Here is a 17009-nt window from a genome sequence, read left to right on the forward strand (position 1 = left end):
AGATGGGGTAACAGTCTCCAACATTTTGACCTGTCAATTTAACGTCCCAATTTTCAGTTCCCTAGAGAGTGGGATTGGGGGAGGAAGGAGTAACATGAGCAGGATTTAATGCACTCTTACTTTTAAAAGTCTATAACAAGAAGAAATAAAACAGTGCCCCGAGTTCTTTATTAGATTCAATTCCCAGTGTACAAACATCCTAATTCAACTTAAACAAAATAGCCCACACACATAAACATTTCTAAGGAGACTGTTTGCCTCCCTTCATTAACCTCCCTCTTCTCTCTTGCATTTATCTTTCTCCCTTTCTTTTTCTTTTCTCGCATTCTTGTTTCTTTCTCCTTTTCTCCCACTTACAGTCTTCCCAAAGAAAAGTTTAGCTGCAACCACCGTTTAACCACAAATCACCATAAACGAAGCAAACTCTACATAAGCGAAAGCAAAACCCTCTGTGGGGGCGTGTCAGAGTGGAAGCCCCCTCTGCACAACACTCTCTCTCTCTCTCTCTCTCTCTCTCTCTCTTTCTCTCTCTCTCTCTCTCTCTTTCTATCTCTCTCTCTCTCTCAGTGCTAGACAACAGACAGCGAAGTTCAACTGTCCGCAGGAGAGGGAGGTGGGGATACCAATGTGCTCCCTTTCAGAGACTGTCTAATTCCTTCTGCGCAGTTTGACCCCAAGAAAGCAGCAATTTGACCCCAAGAAAGCAGCCTCCCCTTAAGGGCCAAGGAGCCCCGGCACTATGAAAGTGCCCTCCCTGCTAAGACCCAGGGAGAAGTAAGGGGTGTGAAGGCGGGGCCATGGGTTGGCGACACCCTCCCGAAGGTCCAGCCCTCGCCCGCCTTCCTACCACCTTAGGGAGCTGGCACGAAGAGCGGGATCACCCTCTCAATGAAAGGCAGATGTCCCTTTAAGGTTTGCTTTGCACTCCGTGGACTTTAGCCTAAACACGAACCCGCGAAGCTGGCTTTATTTGTCCATGTCTCGGACAGAGCCTGGGAGGCTGCCAGTGGGATTTCAGAGACCGAGCGCGCGAAGGGGCGGGCGATGGGGCAGTAAGTCTGGGATATGAAAAGCGTGGAGAGGACCTAGAGGCATTCGTCGAAAACACAGGAAATTCACTCCTCGGCTTCTGGGCGCCGCGACTGACCGGGGCCGGAGACTGAGACCTGCGGCGGCAGAGTGGCCCAGAGCGCGCAGCTCCCGTGCCCAGTCCTGCCGCGTCTTGCCCTCCGATCCAGCGATTACCCCGGGCTCTGAGGGCACCCCGGCCATGGCCCCCCGACGCCAAGCCAGCCCAGGGGTCGCTGTCGCCTGCTGTTGGCTTCTCACCGGTGAGCGACCCTGTTTTTCTCTGAGCATCTGCGTGCGGGGCTCCAGGCTACTTGTGGGTAGGGAGATACAGATTGCTCTGGCCCAGAGAGGTGGAGGGAGCGCCGGTTACTTTGGGACGCTCCAGGTAGTCTGTGTAGGTCCCAGTACAGAAAGGAGTGTCTGCGTTTCGGTTTTGATATGGTTTTGATGTGTTTCAAAACCTTCCCCCGCAATGGTAGGAGGGAGACAGTGCTGAAAACTTTACACGGTAGAAATGCTTTACAATTAAAGTTTTTAAGTTGTTTTGACATTTTACATTGTATTTTGGTACTTTGCTGAATGGCATTCCCCCACCTTTTCTTTTTCTTCTTTTTATTTATTTATTTATTTAATTTATTTTTTTATTTTTTTGGAGGAAGGTAACTAGAGGGCGCCGGATTTATATGCAAAGTTCCTACCATCAGGTTACTCAAGAATGGGCATTATTGCATTTTCTTGCTGTCAACTATTCAAGATCTTTTCTGCTACAGAACGAGGAAGGAAAGGAATGCAAGGCAAAATTGCTTTTTGTTCTGAAATGATGTTTCTATATAAGGAGGAAGAACACTTTGAAATTGAGAAAGGGATAGTCACAGAGCAGACTGTTTTTTTTAAATGCGAAATACAGTGTTGTTTACTTGTGCATAAAAGGTATTTTTAAGGAGGGACTTAAAAAAAAAAAAACACTAGAAATGCAGTTATATCCAATTCAGAAAAAGGTTGAATCATAGCATTTTCTAAGATTTTCCAAATGATTGACCCATGGTCAGATTTTATCACATACTGAGGGGGAAAAGCTGTAATGGTAAAGAAAAACGCAGATTGGTGAAGCTTTGTGTGAAAGAAAGTGACCTGATTAATGGTTAGGTTAATGGTTGGGTTTAGCATATCCTCAATATTCAATGTTCAGTGTCTTTACTGCTGACATGTTTATTGGTATGAGTTAATTTAGCATTTTTCCATTAAAAACAGGGGTGATCCAGCCAGTTTACCTTGATTTAGATGCCCAAGCATTGTTAAGTCTTATGAAGATCACTGAGAAATGGATTATTTGCAAGCAAAACATTTTTTCGTAGTGAGGTGGTATTAGGAGATTTAATTATGAGCTATTGACTTTTCATCCAAACATTTTCCACTACTCAGGAAGTGTCCAGTAATCCAAACAGTAGTAACTTCTGAACAGCTTTACAGCCAGTGAATGTTTTAACTTACCAGCTACTGTCACTGCCCTTTACACTTATTTGACCTATGATGCCTCTTAAGCTCAAACTTTTTGGAGGTTGTTTGCATTTTGTTGTCGTTGTATAAAATCTGAAGTTTTCTAACTATTCAAGTTGTACCTTTTTCATTTTACCAAATAAGTATTCACTAGTACAGAAAGGATCAAGTGCAGTTTGCACATCCTCTAAAAAGACAAGAATGAAACTTAAAAAAATAGAGGTACTACTTTATTTACTCATGCCTAAAACAGTTGCAGTTGCATACTGTGGGTTTTCTGAAATTGTTGGGATAATATGCCTTGCTAAATGCAGAAAGCGACTTAAAGAATAATGCATAGATATTTCTAAATTATAATATTTAATTCCTTTGTGTGTGTGTATATATGTGTATATTATTCAATCATACTAAAATTTAGAATTTGTTGCATCAGAATCAATAGGTTCCTCATATGTGCTATATTTATGCCCATTTCACAACACAAGGATCTGAAATTTGACTTCTTCCTCTCCTTTGCTGGTTTTCCAATCAGTCATCATATTGTCAGCTTTCCTGGAAGCTCCTCAATTCATAGAATCCACACCTAACCTGTGGTCTCATCACTATACCCGCCCATGCACACTACCATAGAGAGCTTTTCTTGTTGCAAATCTGAATCTCTATCTTCTTAATAAGTAATTTTCATTATGTCTTAGTCTTTTTAGTAAAACAAACAAACAAAAACACTTTCATGGTTCTTTATTTTCTTCAGATGAAATCCAAAATTCTCTACTGACCACTCAGGGTTTGCCCTAATCCAGCACCCTCTCTCTACTACTATACCTGTATCAGTTTCCTATTTCTGTTGTATCAAATTGCTATAGATTTTATTGGCTTAAAACAAGACAAATATATTATGTTACAGTCCCGTAAGTTAGAAGTATCAGCGGGCTAAAATCAAAATGTGGACAGAGCTGTTTGTCTTCTGAAGGCTATATCAGGGAGAATTAATTTTCTACCCTTTTCTAGCTTCTAGAGGCCCCCTGCATTCCTCAGCTTGTGGCTCCATCCTCCATCTTCAAAGCCAGCAGAATAGCATTTTCAAATCTTACCTTCTGACTCTGCTTCATCATCCATTTCCTTCTCTGACTCTGACCCTATAGCCTCTTTCTAATAAGGATCCTTCTAATTATATTGGACCCACTTGGATAATCCAGGATAATCTCTTCGTCTTGAGATCCTTGATTTAATCACATATGCCAAGTCCTTTTTGCCACATAAGGTAAAGTATTCACAGGTTCTTTGCATTTGGACATGAACATTTTTGGGAGACCATTATTCTGCCTACCAAAACCCTGAAATGTAAACTTACCGTTGATGTAGGAAAGATGTTAGAGCACAAAGCCGACAGCCAAGGAAGAATTCTTGAGATATCTTTGGTGCAAAAGAGTGATTTTATTAAAGCATGGGGACAGGACCAGTGGTCAGAAAGAGCTGCAATGGGGTCATGAGGAGTGGCCCATTATATACTTTCAAGTTGGGAGGGGGTTAAGGATAGCATAAGTCTCTAAGGAATTTTGGAATCAAGGTTTCCGGACCCTGAGGGGCTAGCTATTGTTGGGAAAAGGTCATTTATTAACGTCTAATAAAACCTTAGTCATGAGACTAATGTATATCGGTGGGCCATATGCTTGGGTGATGATTGCTGACACATATCTTGCGGGGTGGTTAGAGATAAAGGAAATTTCCAAAGGAATTTTTGTAAGTTAAAATAGACTTACAGGATCCTGAGGGAGGGGTTGCTCAGGGTAGGATTGCCTTTTGCCCTTAGCAAAGTATTAACATTGAGGCAGTTGAGTCCCTAGAGAAATGTCACTCGGCCTGTTTCAAGGACTTGTCAGTGGGATGTAGGTAGTAAGGAAATTTAATAATTTTTATTCTGCCTTTGTTTCCCATATCATTATGATAGCCAGTCACATTTCCTTACTTTCTACATAAACCTCATGCTCATTTTGCTACTGTGGGTATGACCTTGTTGTTTTATATATCTAGAAAAGAACTCCACCCTTCCTTCCCACCACCCCCTGCCATCTAGATGAATTCTCTCCAGCCTTCAAAGATGCCATCTAAAGGAACTCTCTCCAGCCTTCAAAGCTGGGTTTATGTCATGACAACAAACCACCATCCCAATAAACTTCCCACTGGATTAAAAATTGTCTTGTATTAGCTTTTTAACAGTATTTTAAAATGATTTGTCAACAAAGATTATTATTTTATGTATGTCAAAGTCCCAGCAAAAAACTAGTGACACATATAAAGCATTTAACTAAAGAAAGTTTAATAAAGGACTGTTTACAGAGACATTTAAAGAACTGACAAAAGATGGTGGAGTACCTAAGGACAAACAATAGAGAAGAAAGCATTTGAAGCAACAGTGGGAAGAGAAGCCATTACCATTCTTAGGCCTGAGGAGGTAGCAGAGTCAGGTTGACTGTGAACTCTAGCTATGGGAGAGGGGCTGTTGGACAGGAGCTGGGGCATAAGAAAAGGAATGCAGCTAGAGTCAAAATTGAAGCCCAGCCAGGAGGGAGCAGGAGAAGTAAATACCCCCTTCATTTCCTCCCACCCTCTAATGTCTTGCCCAACACTCTCATTGGCCAAGTCCAAATGGCAGAATTAGACTTTCTGGGGAATAGGGTCAGGGCATAAAATAACTGAGAAAAACTAACACAATGCTGAAAGGCACATATTTATTGGGAATATATTATGTGTGAGGCCTTGTACCAAAAACTTTGCATGTATTACTTTAATCTCAAAAAAAGGAAAATTTTAGAACTATTACCCATATATAAGATATGAAGAAACCAAAATGCTAAGAGATTAATTTGTCCAAAGTCCCACGACTAGTAAATGGCAAAGCCTGTGCTCAGCTTACTCTCTGATCTCAAATCTCCTGCTGTGAAATAATATGCCATATAAGCTATCAAAATGCAAATCCATTTCCTTCTTGCTCAACTCTCTGAATGTTAAAGCCAAGCATAACTGTCTAAAAAACTTTGGAAAGGACCTAATTAATGATGTGAGTCTGATATTTTTGTGACTTTTAGGTATATCATGAAATTAGATGATGTCCCACCCTATATTAATTATAACTCGAATAAGACTACTATCTCTGGCTATTAAGAATATATAGAATGACCCCTAATTGAGTTAGATGTCTCTCCTCTAGAAACCTTTTAGTTAGCCTAAAAGCAAGGTGTCTTCCTTTGTGACTTTTTTCAGTTAAGATTTCCTATTCAAAATGAAGTCCATCGAGGTGATGGCTGAATATGGAAATCAGATACTTACCCATAACAAAGAAATGACCTCCAGTGGCACACAATGGACTGTCAGGAATTATTGAAGATGATGAAACTCCTTAGTCATTATGATGTATATAAAGGTAGCAATAAATTCATAGGATGTTTGTTTAATAAATAGGCATTGAGAGTAGCAATGAATATATGTTTAACTAGTTTACCTATTTTTCTTCCCTGCTGTTGTCACGCTGCTTTGATGCATAAACTCTTGGGCCACAGCTTATAACTGTTGATTTTACGTCCTTAGATGGGTGCTCCTCTGCCTTTGTTCTTCCACCTCCAACCTAAGAAACTTCCCGTTAGATTTAGAACTTACTGGATTTTCTCATGCCCCTTAAAATATTTTGTAAAGTAGTAAAACATATTCAGAAAATTAGGGATCAAAATGGTATTCTTTACCTACACAATCTTTCTGTTTATGAAACACAAAATAGTGTTTTTGATTTCGTGTTAAAAAATTGAGATATTTGGAATTATTGCCACAATGCTAAAATCAAAATACATTGCCTATCTGGAATGGTCTATGACTGGAGAATTGTATTCACTCTCAAAGCAAGTACAGAGAGTATCAAGAGATGTAAATGAGCTGAATATATTCCCGTCAAGATTATTGAGCTTCTTTTAGCTCTTTTGTTGTGCCAGCTCCTCTGAGGTCTCCAGGCCTTTGCATAAGCAGTTGCTCACACTGCTTGCTTACTTCAAGTCTCCACATGAACGTCATTTCCAAGAAACCCACTGGGGTAAATTGGTCCTCCTCCCCCAGAAACATGTAAGTCCCTAGCATCTTTGCTTCTATACTAAAACACATGAAACGGTTAATTACATATCTGTCTTCCCAGCTTGCTATATGCTCTCTGAGGATAGAGTTTATTATCCTTAGCATCTAAGAATAATAGCCACTTGAAAATTTGTTATTGAATGAATCTCAAAAGATAGACTAAAGACAAACTCATAAATACTTAAGAGATCAGATTGTCTCTTCTAACTGTATCCTGACCTGGAAAAAAATATATATATATATATATCCCCATATTTATATCTAATTGAACAAAAGACACCATCAATTGAAAATTGAATAATGTATCATTATTTTATTCACTACTAAGAAAAAAAATGCTGCCAATCCAATTACAATTGTTAGACTGTTAGATACCTCCTAGTTTCAGAGATGTTGAAAGGTGGGAAAATGTGCATCTGAAAATTACAAACATACAGTAAATCTACATAGTAATTTCCTATCACATTTCTTTGTATTTTTAAAAATTGCATCATAAAATTTCAAACATATTCCTGGATACAAATGACACTCTTTCTGAATACAATGATATGAACCTTGTTCCTCTTCTTAGTTTTTTTCTATCTGATGTAGGGGATAATTGCTCCTCTGTCATCAGCAGCCTCACCAAATCCCAAAAATGAGCTTCATCTGAATACTCTGCCTCAGGAGAAACATGACAATAAAGTAATCAAAAATGTTCCAGTTGCATAGGATTAGTGACTAGTTTGGCAAGCCCTAAATTTCTGTCATAAATGGTGATTAGTGCTAGATGCTATACACATATGAAGGGACCTAATTTTTATCTGAGGTCTTCTGTAATTTCAAAGGAAGATTAAAATGTCAACTAAGTCTTAAAAGGAGATTAAAATATATGCACTGGTCGGTATTAAGAATTCACTTTATGTGCAGGGGCGCCTGGGGTTAAGCATCTGCCTTTGGCTCCGGGTGTGATCCCGGCGTTTTGGGATCGAGCCCCACATCAGGCTCCTCTGCTATGAGCCTGCTTCTTCCTCTCCCACTCCCCCTGCTTGTGTTCCCTCTCTCGCTGGCTGTCACTATCTCTGTTGAATAAATAAATAAAATCTTTAAAAAAAAAAAAAGAATTCACTTTATGTGCAAAAACATTAATATTGTTTTATCCAAACAGTAGATCTTTATAAAAAAGTGAGAAATCTAATTTTAAAAATTGTTGTAATCAAATAATTCAAATATTAAAAGAAGTGACAACACATGCTTTTTTATATCAATTATATGAGATCTGCTGAAATAAATAAATGCAGATTTTTAAATTTGAATAGGGTACCTAAATCACATTAGAATGTCAAATGATTAAGATGAATGGACTGCATATTTTATTATAAATCCTATATTCTTAATATGAAATTCAAATTACAGTATACTTTCAAAACTATTTTGTTATCTATAATTTTAACTTTAATACTAAAGCTTGAAAACACATGGGTATTGATCAGTCCTTAAAATTATACATTTTATTGTGGTATTATTGGTAAAATGATCCTGTATGGGGAAACACACAAACAGAAACACACCACTCATACATGCTTTTGTTGATAAGATTTTATTTGGTAGGAGGTTTTATATTGTTTTGTGACAATTACAAGTAATTATTTTTAATCACAGGAAACTTAGATAGTAACTGAGTACAAATTCCTTCAAAAAAAAAAAAAAAAAAAACTTACCCTTTTCCCTTTTCCCCTTTGCCAGAATAAGCTGAATACTTCTCCCAGCTGTCCACTTAGCTTTGCTTGTGGAGGTCACATGGGCATCTCTGAACAATCTGAGTTTGGCACATTCTCTTTACATAAATGATTGCATTTATTACTAGATATTCATTATCAGAGCTCTGGCTTATTCTGCAAAGAACATTTTCTAAACAGGCATAATAAAACTGTCACTATACATTATTTACAACATTTTAAGATCTTTTCCTCAGTAAGATGTGTTTAAAATAACCATTTTCTTATGCAAGCATGGGTATCTCAAAAATTGAAATAGGTTTTTAGAAACCTCTTACCTTAAGAGTAATCATCTTTTTAAAATTTTAGTAACATTATAAAACAATGTTTTCCTAATTTTAAGATGCTAGTGATAGACAAGTTAAAAATTCTGCATTAAAGGAGAACAAACAATTATGCATCCTTTCATGTAATAACTACGCTTATATAACAATTGCTGTGCTGGGTTTCAGGAACACAGACAAATAAAAGACAGGCTCACAGTCTGAAAAAGGCAGTAGACAAGCAAAGAACCAATGATGGGAGGAGCCTCCACAGTGCTCTAAGCAGAGGAAGGAAAAGATTAGTATGTGTTGCAGGAAAGTTAAGTCTTGAAAAAAAATACTAGAAACAAGAACATTTACACAGCCCTCACTGTTCTACACCCAGGGTATTCAAACAAGATTTCCATTCTTCAGGAGCTCATAATCCCTGCTGCTGTCGCACAAACCATTTCTAACATACTATAAGAAGAAGAAGTATTGTAATCCAGTTCACCAATGAGGTACATGAACTCATGCACTAGGGCTGACCTAAGGTTTCCCTGGAGAAGAGATACTAGTATAAATTAATAGTATCCAACAGATTATCCATCAGTCAACTTTACTGAACCAGTTGTTTTTCTAAGGCTGAATAATTATGATCATGTTAAAGTGAGCCCTTGCCCCTTGCTTTGTCTAGCTTCAGGTCAGGCGTTCTTAGAGACATACCACAGTATCTCACATGTTTATAGAACTCTACAGTTTACAAAGTATCATAATCTCATTAGACCCTTATAAGGGTTATCAAATGAGAGAGGCGGGACAAATAATCTGATATAATTTAGAATGAAAAATTCAGGTTTGCAGACGTTAGGGGGCTTCTCTAAAGTTGCTGTAATCTAGCTAGAAAAATCATGATTCATGTCTGCTGACTCTTGCTGTGCAGTATTAAACTTGGTATTGATCTTTTACCGCTGCAGTGGACCTTAGGAAAAATAAAATTCAAAAGGTACTATGCAAAATTGAAAATAAATGTGATAGGGGGAGATTATGAGTAGTGTTTTACTTTTTAAAAATATTTTTGAAGCATAATCTTTACAATTAAGACAGTTTTAATTATTGAATTGAATACCCTCAATTCTTAAGTAAAAGAAACAGAGTTTCTAAGAGACTAAGGGCTGCCAAAAGTTAGAGTAAAAATAATTGACAGGGTAGGAATTACAATCCAGGACATTTGACTTCTAGCCCAGTTTTCTTTTTGAGACACTAGAATTATATCAAAAACAACAAATTGAAAACTTTTAATTCTAGAGAGATTAATACAAATAAAATAGAAAAAATAGATATAAAGTTACTGATGTAAAGGTTTCTATTTTCAAAAAGCCAATAAGTAAATATAAAATTATAATTTAAAGTAACAAAGATAAATCATGGTTTTTTCCTCAGGATTTTGTGTATTTTGGTAAAAAATGAAAATGTCATATACTGCTATAACTACAGCAGTTTTACAATAAGAGGAATTACTTTTTACATACCATTATTAAGTGAACTATAGCTGATAACAATATCATGCCTTAAGAAGGGTCTGTGATAATGTTCACATAGCTGCCACACCTTACATCTGATCCACTCAGCTTATCATCGATATATAAGTGCCTACTATGTGCAAGGGAATTTTCAAGGGTCAGTGGGGGAATAACAGGATGAATCCACTCAGAGTTCGATAAGAAAGAAAAGCCAAGTAATTCAATTAATACAATGAATGGCTTCAAATGAGAGATAACATTTAAGCTGGTGCTTAAAAACAAGTAGAATTTATGGAGACAGGAGTGAGAGGTAGTGACATTTTAAATAGAACAGCATGAGTTAAGGGCAGCAAGTAGACAGTTCCCAGGATGTATGGGAAACAAAGATTACTCCTGTGGAATACAGGTTGCTGGAGGGGGCAAGTGGAAAATAAAGCTTGTAAGACCAAATCATGAAGGCTTTGAATGCTAGGGAATTGGATTTTAATTAGTAGGGAATGAGAACTCTAACTCAAAATAAAAATGTAATTAGTCTGGAAATATTTCCACACAAAAATCTGGGAGAAAACATCTGATCATTCAACAGTAAGTTCCAGTTACTAAAAAATAGTTCCATTTCAGATCAAATGATTCTATGAAAAACTTTGTAGTATGTTCAATCACTTAAGCACATTTATGTTTAAAAAAACAATCCATGGGGCACCTGGGTGGCTCAGTTGGTTAAGCGTCTGCCTTCAGCTCAGGTCATGATCGCAGAATCCTGGGATAGAGTCCCACATCAGGGTGGGCTCTCTGCTCAGCAGGGAGTTTGCTTCTCCCTCTCCCTCTGCCTGCCACTCTGCCTGCTTGTGCTATCTCTCTGTCAAATAAATAAATAAAATCTTTAAAAAAAATAAAAATAAAAAATAAAAAGACAGCCCAAAGTAGTTTGGCCCATAATTTAAATAAAAATTTTTAAAAGAACCACAGAATTAACAGTCAATGTGGGTTTCCCGCAGGTTTTAAATGTAGAAATATATGCATATTTTTCTAAAATAGAGTATTAGATTTTTCTCAGGGTTTATAATGGTGACTTAGGCTGGGCAGAAGGAAAACTATGTTGAATGGATGAATACAAAGATTTTTAAAAGTAATAAAAACAAGGAAGTGTCTGGTGCCTTTCAGATGCTCTCAGTTGGTTCCTAAACTGTGGGTCTTTAACTAGTAAAGGTGTCTTTAGGGGAAGTGGCAGGGGATGACAGCACATAATTTGTGGCTGCAGAGATGATTTTGAGCATCTATAATATAGTCTGTAGCACTGAACAGAGGAGGGGGATGTAGAGTTAAGCAGGTCTGAATTTAAAAGCTGGTTATGTGATTTTCAATACAGTTATTTTTCTGTTATTCATTTTCTTAATCTACAAAGTAAGGATAACAAATATTTACAGAAGAGAATTAGAAGAGTATAGGAGAGTACCTGGTGAATATTCAATAAACCATAGCTCTTCAAGAAAAACTTAACATTTCTTAAGATCCTACTGTCTGCCTGCCACTGTGATTCTGTGGTTTTTAATCTTTGTCAGACTTTGGAGAGAAGTAAATTCTACTTAGAAAGGTGATCAAGGAGCAACTCAAAGTATTTCTCTCTCCCAGTTAGGAAATGTCCTTTGGAGAGGCAAGCCATCTTCACACTTCAGTGCAATCAGTTCCTTACTCAAAGTTGCTGGGTTTTCTTGGAAGTGGAAGAAGGCAGTCTGAGTTAGACACTTTATGAGGGCACTCAGTATGACAGGAAGGTGTAGAAGAAGAGGAAAAGGAGGTAGAGAGGGAAAGGAAAAGCCACAAAACATACAGTGGCTCTAATTTGTACTAGAGCTTTAGAAGGGATTTTTGTGTCCCCCCAGAATCTCTAGAGGAAGATAACTGAGACGTCAGTATCAAGACTTGTGCCAAAGTCAGATTCCTCCTTTTCATTCTGGTCTCGTCAGTTCGAGGTGTTAAGATTCCCTTTCAGTGCCATACACAAAAGAGAAAGAGAATTGAGAAGGTATGTGGGTAGGACTTCTCTGTTCCCCTGTGTTTGGGGGGGGGGGTGTTTGTTTTTGTTTTGTTGTTGTTGTTTTGCGATTTTATTTATTTGAGAGAGAGCGAGAGATCTAAATCGCGACCAGGAGCGGTGGGAGAGGGAGAAGCAGACTCCCCGTTGAGCGTGGAGCCTGTAGGGTCTCAATCCCAGGACGCTAGAGCTTATGACCTGAGCTGAAGTCAGATGCTTAACCCACTGAGCCACCCAGGCGCCCCTCTCCATCTCATCCTAACTCTCAAGGAAACTCTGGTGGTCTTTTTCTATTCACTGATCTTGTTAAGAGGCAATCCTCACTTCTTAACCCCCCACCACCATAAAAATGCTAAGTGACTTAAGGATTTTCTTTAAAGTCAATTTTGTAGCCCTTCAGTAGGGTTGGTCGTAGTAGATCAGATTTTCTCCACTTCCAATATCCTCAGCTCATTTTAGGCAGTGAAGATCTGGCCCTAAATTTTTGCGACCCAACCCCCAACCTAAACATTTCACAGGCTACTGCGCTGCCTAAAGCGGGGACTGCCAATTTTGGATTCCGGGATTCCCAGGACATTAGGGCCCGTAACTGAGAAGTCCACCCAGGGGTAAATTCCACAGATGGTTTCTTCTCTCTCTGGGGTCAGTGCTTTAACATCTGGGATGGTCAGATCGTGCAGACACGGTAACTAAGCGCAGAAAACAGCTGGGCACTTTGCTCTGAGCCCAGACCGTTCCTAGAAACCGCTTCTGGAAATACCAACTCCGACAGGCGTGCAGTGTTTGAATGCTAATAAGGCAAGCACAGTTTAGAACTTTGGGGCCAAGTCTGCACTTTTGAGAATTCCTTTTACTTTAAGTTTTAAATTTGGATTTACCCGGGGCAGAGAAGGTATACAGTGGCAATTTCACGCAGCTGGAAAAAAAATTTTGCACTCACATACTCCCCAGATTCTGCACAAACAGCTTTGGAAGAGAAAACTTAGGAAGTCTAAATTCAGCATTAAAATAAATGACTCGCCACCGAAGATTCCGAGCACTTCCCTCTCGGTTTACTCTCCGGACGCACCTCGCGCTTAGTGCGCCTGCGCCCGCGCAAACTGCGACTCCGCCTCCTCTTTGGGGACGTAAAACGTGCGCCGAGAGGCGGAACGCGGGCTGAGCATGCGCCCTCATTGCATCAGCCACCGGGTCTGTGCTGGCGGCTGGAATGTCGGAGAAGACTGTGTTTGCTGCTGTGTCTCTCGCGCGGGTGTGGCGCGGTGTGGCGGGAGACTAAGAAAAGAAGGGCTAGAGTAAGTGTTCCCTTCGGCCGCTTGAGTCGGAGCTAGAGTATTTCCTGCCAGGCAAGTGCTTGTTAGGAATCGGACCCCGCCCCCTTCCCGGCCTACACTCCCTTTCCCCTCCCTGTCCCTTTCCCATTAGGGACCCTCTCGTTTCCTCTTTTTCGGCCTGTGAACTCCCGCCGAGGTCATGAAGCTCGTGAGGAAGGACATTGAGAAAGACAATGCGGGCCAGGTGACCCTAGTCCCCGAAGAACCTGAGGATATGTGGCACACCTACAATCTAGTGCAGGTGGGCGACAGCTTGCGTGCCTCCACCATCCGCAAGGTACAGACCGAGTCCTCCACGGGCAGCGTAGGAAGCAACCGGGTCCGCACTACTCTCACTCTCTGCGTAGAGGCCATCGATTTTGACTCTCAAGCCTGCCAGCTGCGGGTTAAGGGGACCAACATCCAAGAGAATGAGTATGTCAAGATGGGGGCTTACCACACCATCGAGCTGGAGCCCAACCGCCAGTTCACCCTGGCCAAGAAACAATGGGACAGTGTGGTTCTGGAGCGCATCGAACAGGCCTGTGACCCAGCCTGGAGTGCAGATGTGGCGGCTGTGGTCATGCAGGAAGGCCTCGCCCATATCTGCTTAGTCACTCCCAGCATGACCCTCACTCGGGCCAAGGTGGAGGTGAACATCCCTAGGAAACGGAAAGGCAACTGTTCCCAACATGACCGGGCTTTGGAGCGGTTCTATGAACAGGTGGTCCAGGCTATCCAGCGCCACATAAACTTTGATGTTGTGAAGTGCATCCTGGTGGCCAGCCCGGGATTTGTGAGGGAGCAGTTCTGCGACTACATGTTTCAACAAGCAGTGAAGACCGACAACAAAGTGCTCTTGGAAAACCGGTCCAAGTTTCTCCAGGTAAAAGTCTTATCCAAGGATAATTAAGAATGGGCAGAGGGAGTTGTGTAAACTACTCTTAAGTTTTAGAACCGTACAAGAGGAGAAAGTGTTTACTGGACTGTGATTGTAAGTGAGAATGAAATGAAAAAGAGAGTTGTTAAATAGCCTGTTTACATAGTAAACTTTGCTTAAGTCCTCAAACATATAAAGCCTTATTTGTGCTTTTGGCTTTTGGTCATTGCAGACTGATTGATGGGTACTCTTAAGAGATTCTGTTGTCTGACTTTCATAATTATGATTCTAGGTACATGCCTCCTCTGGACACAAGTACTCCCTGAAAGAGGCCCTTTGTGACCCTTCTGTAGCTAGCCGCCTTTCAGACACTAAAGCTGCTGGGGAAGTAAAAGCCTTGGATGACTTCTATAAAATGTTACAACATGAACCTGACCGAGCTTTTTATGGACTCAAGCAGGTGGAGAAGGCCAATGAGGCTATGGCAATTGACACATTGCTCATCAGCGATGAGCTTTTCAGGCACCAGGATGTCGCCACACGAAGCCGGTATGTGAAGCTGGTGGACAGTGTGAAAGAGAATGCAGGCACAGTTAGGATATTCTCTAGTCTTCATGTATCAGGGGAACAGCTCAGTCAGTTGACTGGAGTAGCTGCCATTCTCCGCTTCCCTGTCCCTGAACTCTCTGACCAAGAGGATGATTCCAGTTCTGAAGAAGATTAATGATTGGACCTTGTAATTGAGACAAGCTGTGTCTCCATTGTTACAGTTTCTTAGCATCCTGACAGAAAGCTGCAAGGCACTTTGTGATTCTTATAGGGAGTTCTCATGTATTTGGTCATAGGTATTTTGTGATTGGCAGGACATGTGTTCAAAGTAAACAATAAATTAAAAGGAAATAATCTCCATGTACTACCATCTTTATTAATTAGGATAATTTATGTAGAAATTATGAGTTATTTGCAGTATTTAAAAACATTTTGTATATATAAGAATGCCTATATATTCTTTTAGGTCATAAAATCCCAAATGTCATACTTTGAAATAAGTTTTCCTTAGGAAAAGCCATTTAATATTTCATTATCCTCAGTTTACATTGTTTATTTTAATTCTGCATAGTGTTGCACTGTGTTTAATGATCCCTTTCCTCCATTTCCTCTACACTTTTTTTTTCTTTTAAATTTGCTGTTTTAAGTGATGGCCAAATAATTTGTAGACTTTTCTAGAAGACAAATTTAAAATGGTATTTTTTTTTTTTGAAGATTTTATTTATTTATTTGACAGAGATAGAGACAGCCAGCGAGAGAGGGAACACAAGCAGGGGGAGTGGGAAAGGAAGAAGCAAGCTCCTAGTGGAGGAGCCTGATATGGGGCTCGATCCCATAACACCGGGATCACGCCCTGAGCCGAAGGCAGACTCTTAACCGCTGTGCCACCCAGGCGCCCCTAAAATGATATCTTTCTTAAGAGACTTGTTAATCATGTTACAAGTAAACTCTTGGTGGGTAGTTGTTTTGTTTTGTTTTTACAATTAATCATACTTGTTTCGGAGAACTGCTTAATCAGTTATTTTTGCATCATAGAGTTTTGATCTGCGAGGGATTCTTGAGATAAACTATTTGAGGTTCCTTTATTTTTAAAATGCAGTTAAGGTATGTGATTTGCTCGTCATGTGGCTAATCAGTGCTAAAGCTGAAAGTAGTCCCTACTTTGGGCCCCATTTCTTTTTACTGCCACACTATTTATGTATTTATTTGGCTTATCCTAAATATATGTAGTACTATCTTATATTTCTATGTGGCGGTAGTCTGTGCTTGCACATTCTTATTGGACTCTCTACATCCTATTTTAGGGGGTGAGAAGGCCTGTTCAGAAAGTTTGATTAAATCACCTCATTAGTAGTATGTGGTAGTTGACTTAAACTCCAGTACTGTTTACTGTAGTGAGGGAGTTTCTGCTAATACCTGAGAGTTTTAAATATTTTCATTAAGTATTTTGGATGTGCATTTTAAGAGTTAGCGATTCCTGGACTGGAATTGCATCCTGACCTTTTACAAACCTCAATTTAGCAAAATAAGTAGGAAAGGCATTATGAGGGAAGAGTGGTAATTCAGTTTGTAACACATTGGTACCTACTTCAAATACAGATCCTAAGTAAACTTTTGCTTGTCCTTTCTGTGTCTGGGCTTTTCTTCTGGGAAAAGTGCCAGGTCTGGGGATTACTATTTTTATAAACTTCTAACTAATCTGAGTTTATTTTAATCTGTAATTAGAAATAGACACTTTCATATACTTTAAAATCACATTTTTACATATCTACTTCCTAATCTAAAAATAATTTAGGTTGTCATTTTATTATAAGACCATGGATATTTAAAATACTGTGAAAAGCATGTTATTAAATCATTTGGTAGGAGTATAGAAATGAAACTGCTAAGATTCTTAACATTAGAACCTGATTGATAATGACTTATCAGTAAGAATTTGGAGACTTGGGGCATATATTACTCTCGTAATCTGTGCAGTACTGGTTATTCCTAGCTCTGTTAGTTACTGTATTGGAAATAAGGAGAA

General features: G+C 39.4%; 2 protein-coding genes across 3 annotated transcripts in view; both read left to right on the top strand.

The window, feature by feature from the left end:
- Window positions 1-570: 570 nt before the first annotated feature.
- ITGA1 (integrin subunit alpha 1) overlaps window positions 571-17009 on the top strand; it is a 166428-nt gene continuing 149989 nt past the window's right edge. For both annotated transcript variants that reach the window (XM_048224257.2, XM_057312234.1), the window contains exon 1: window positions 571-1331. In XM_048224257.2, the coding sequence (XP_048080214.1) occupies window positions 1271-1331 (61 nt within the window). In that variant the 5' untranslated portion in view covers window positions 571-1270. The remainder of the gene's footprint in view (window positions 1332-17009) is intronic.
- On the top strand, window positions 1331-16606 carry PELO (pelota mRNA surveillance and ribosome rescue factor). Its single transcript, XM_048224258.2, has 2 exons — window positions 1331-14440; window positions 14727-16606. The coding sequence occupies exons 1-2, from the start codon at window positions 13715-13717 to the stop codon at window positions 15156-15158; spliced, it is 1158 nt and encodes a 385-aa protein (XP_048080215.1). The 5' UTR covers window positions 1331-13714; the 3' UTR covers window positions 15159-16606.

This window comes from Ursus arctos, unplaced genomic scaffold (assembly GCF_023065955.2).
Source record: "Ursus arctos isolate Adak ecotype North America unplaced genomic scaffold, UrsArc2.0 scaffold_15, whole genome shotgun sequence".
Taxonomy (NCBI): Eukaryota; Metazoa; Chordata; class Mammalia; order Carnivora; family Ursidae; genus Ursus; species Ursus arctos.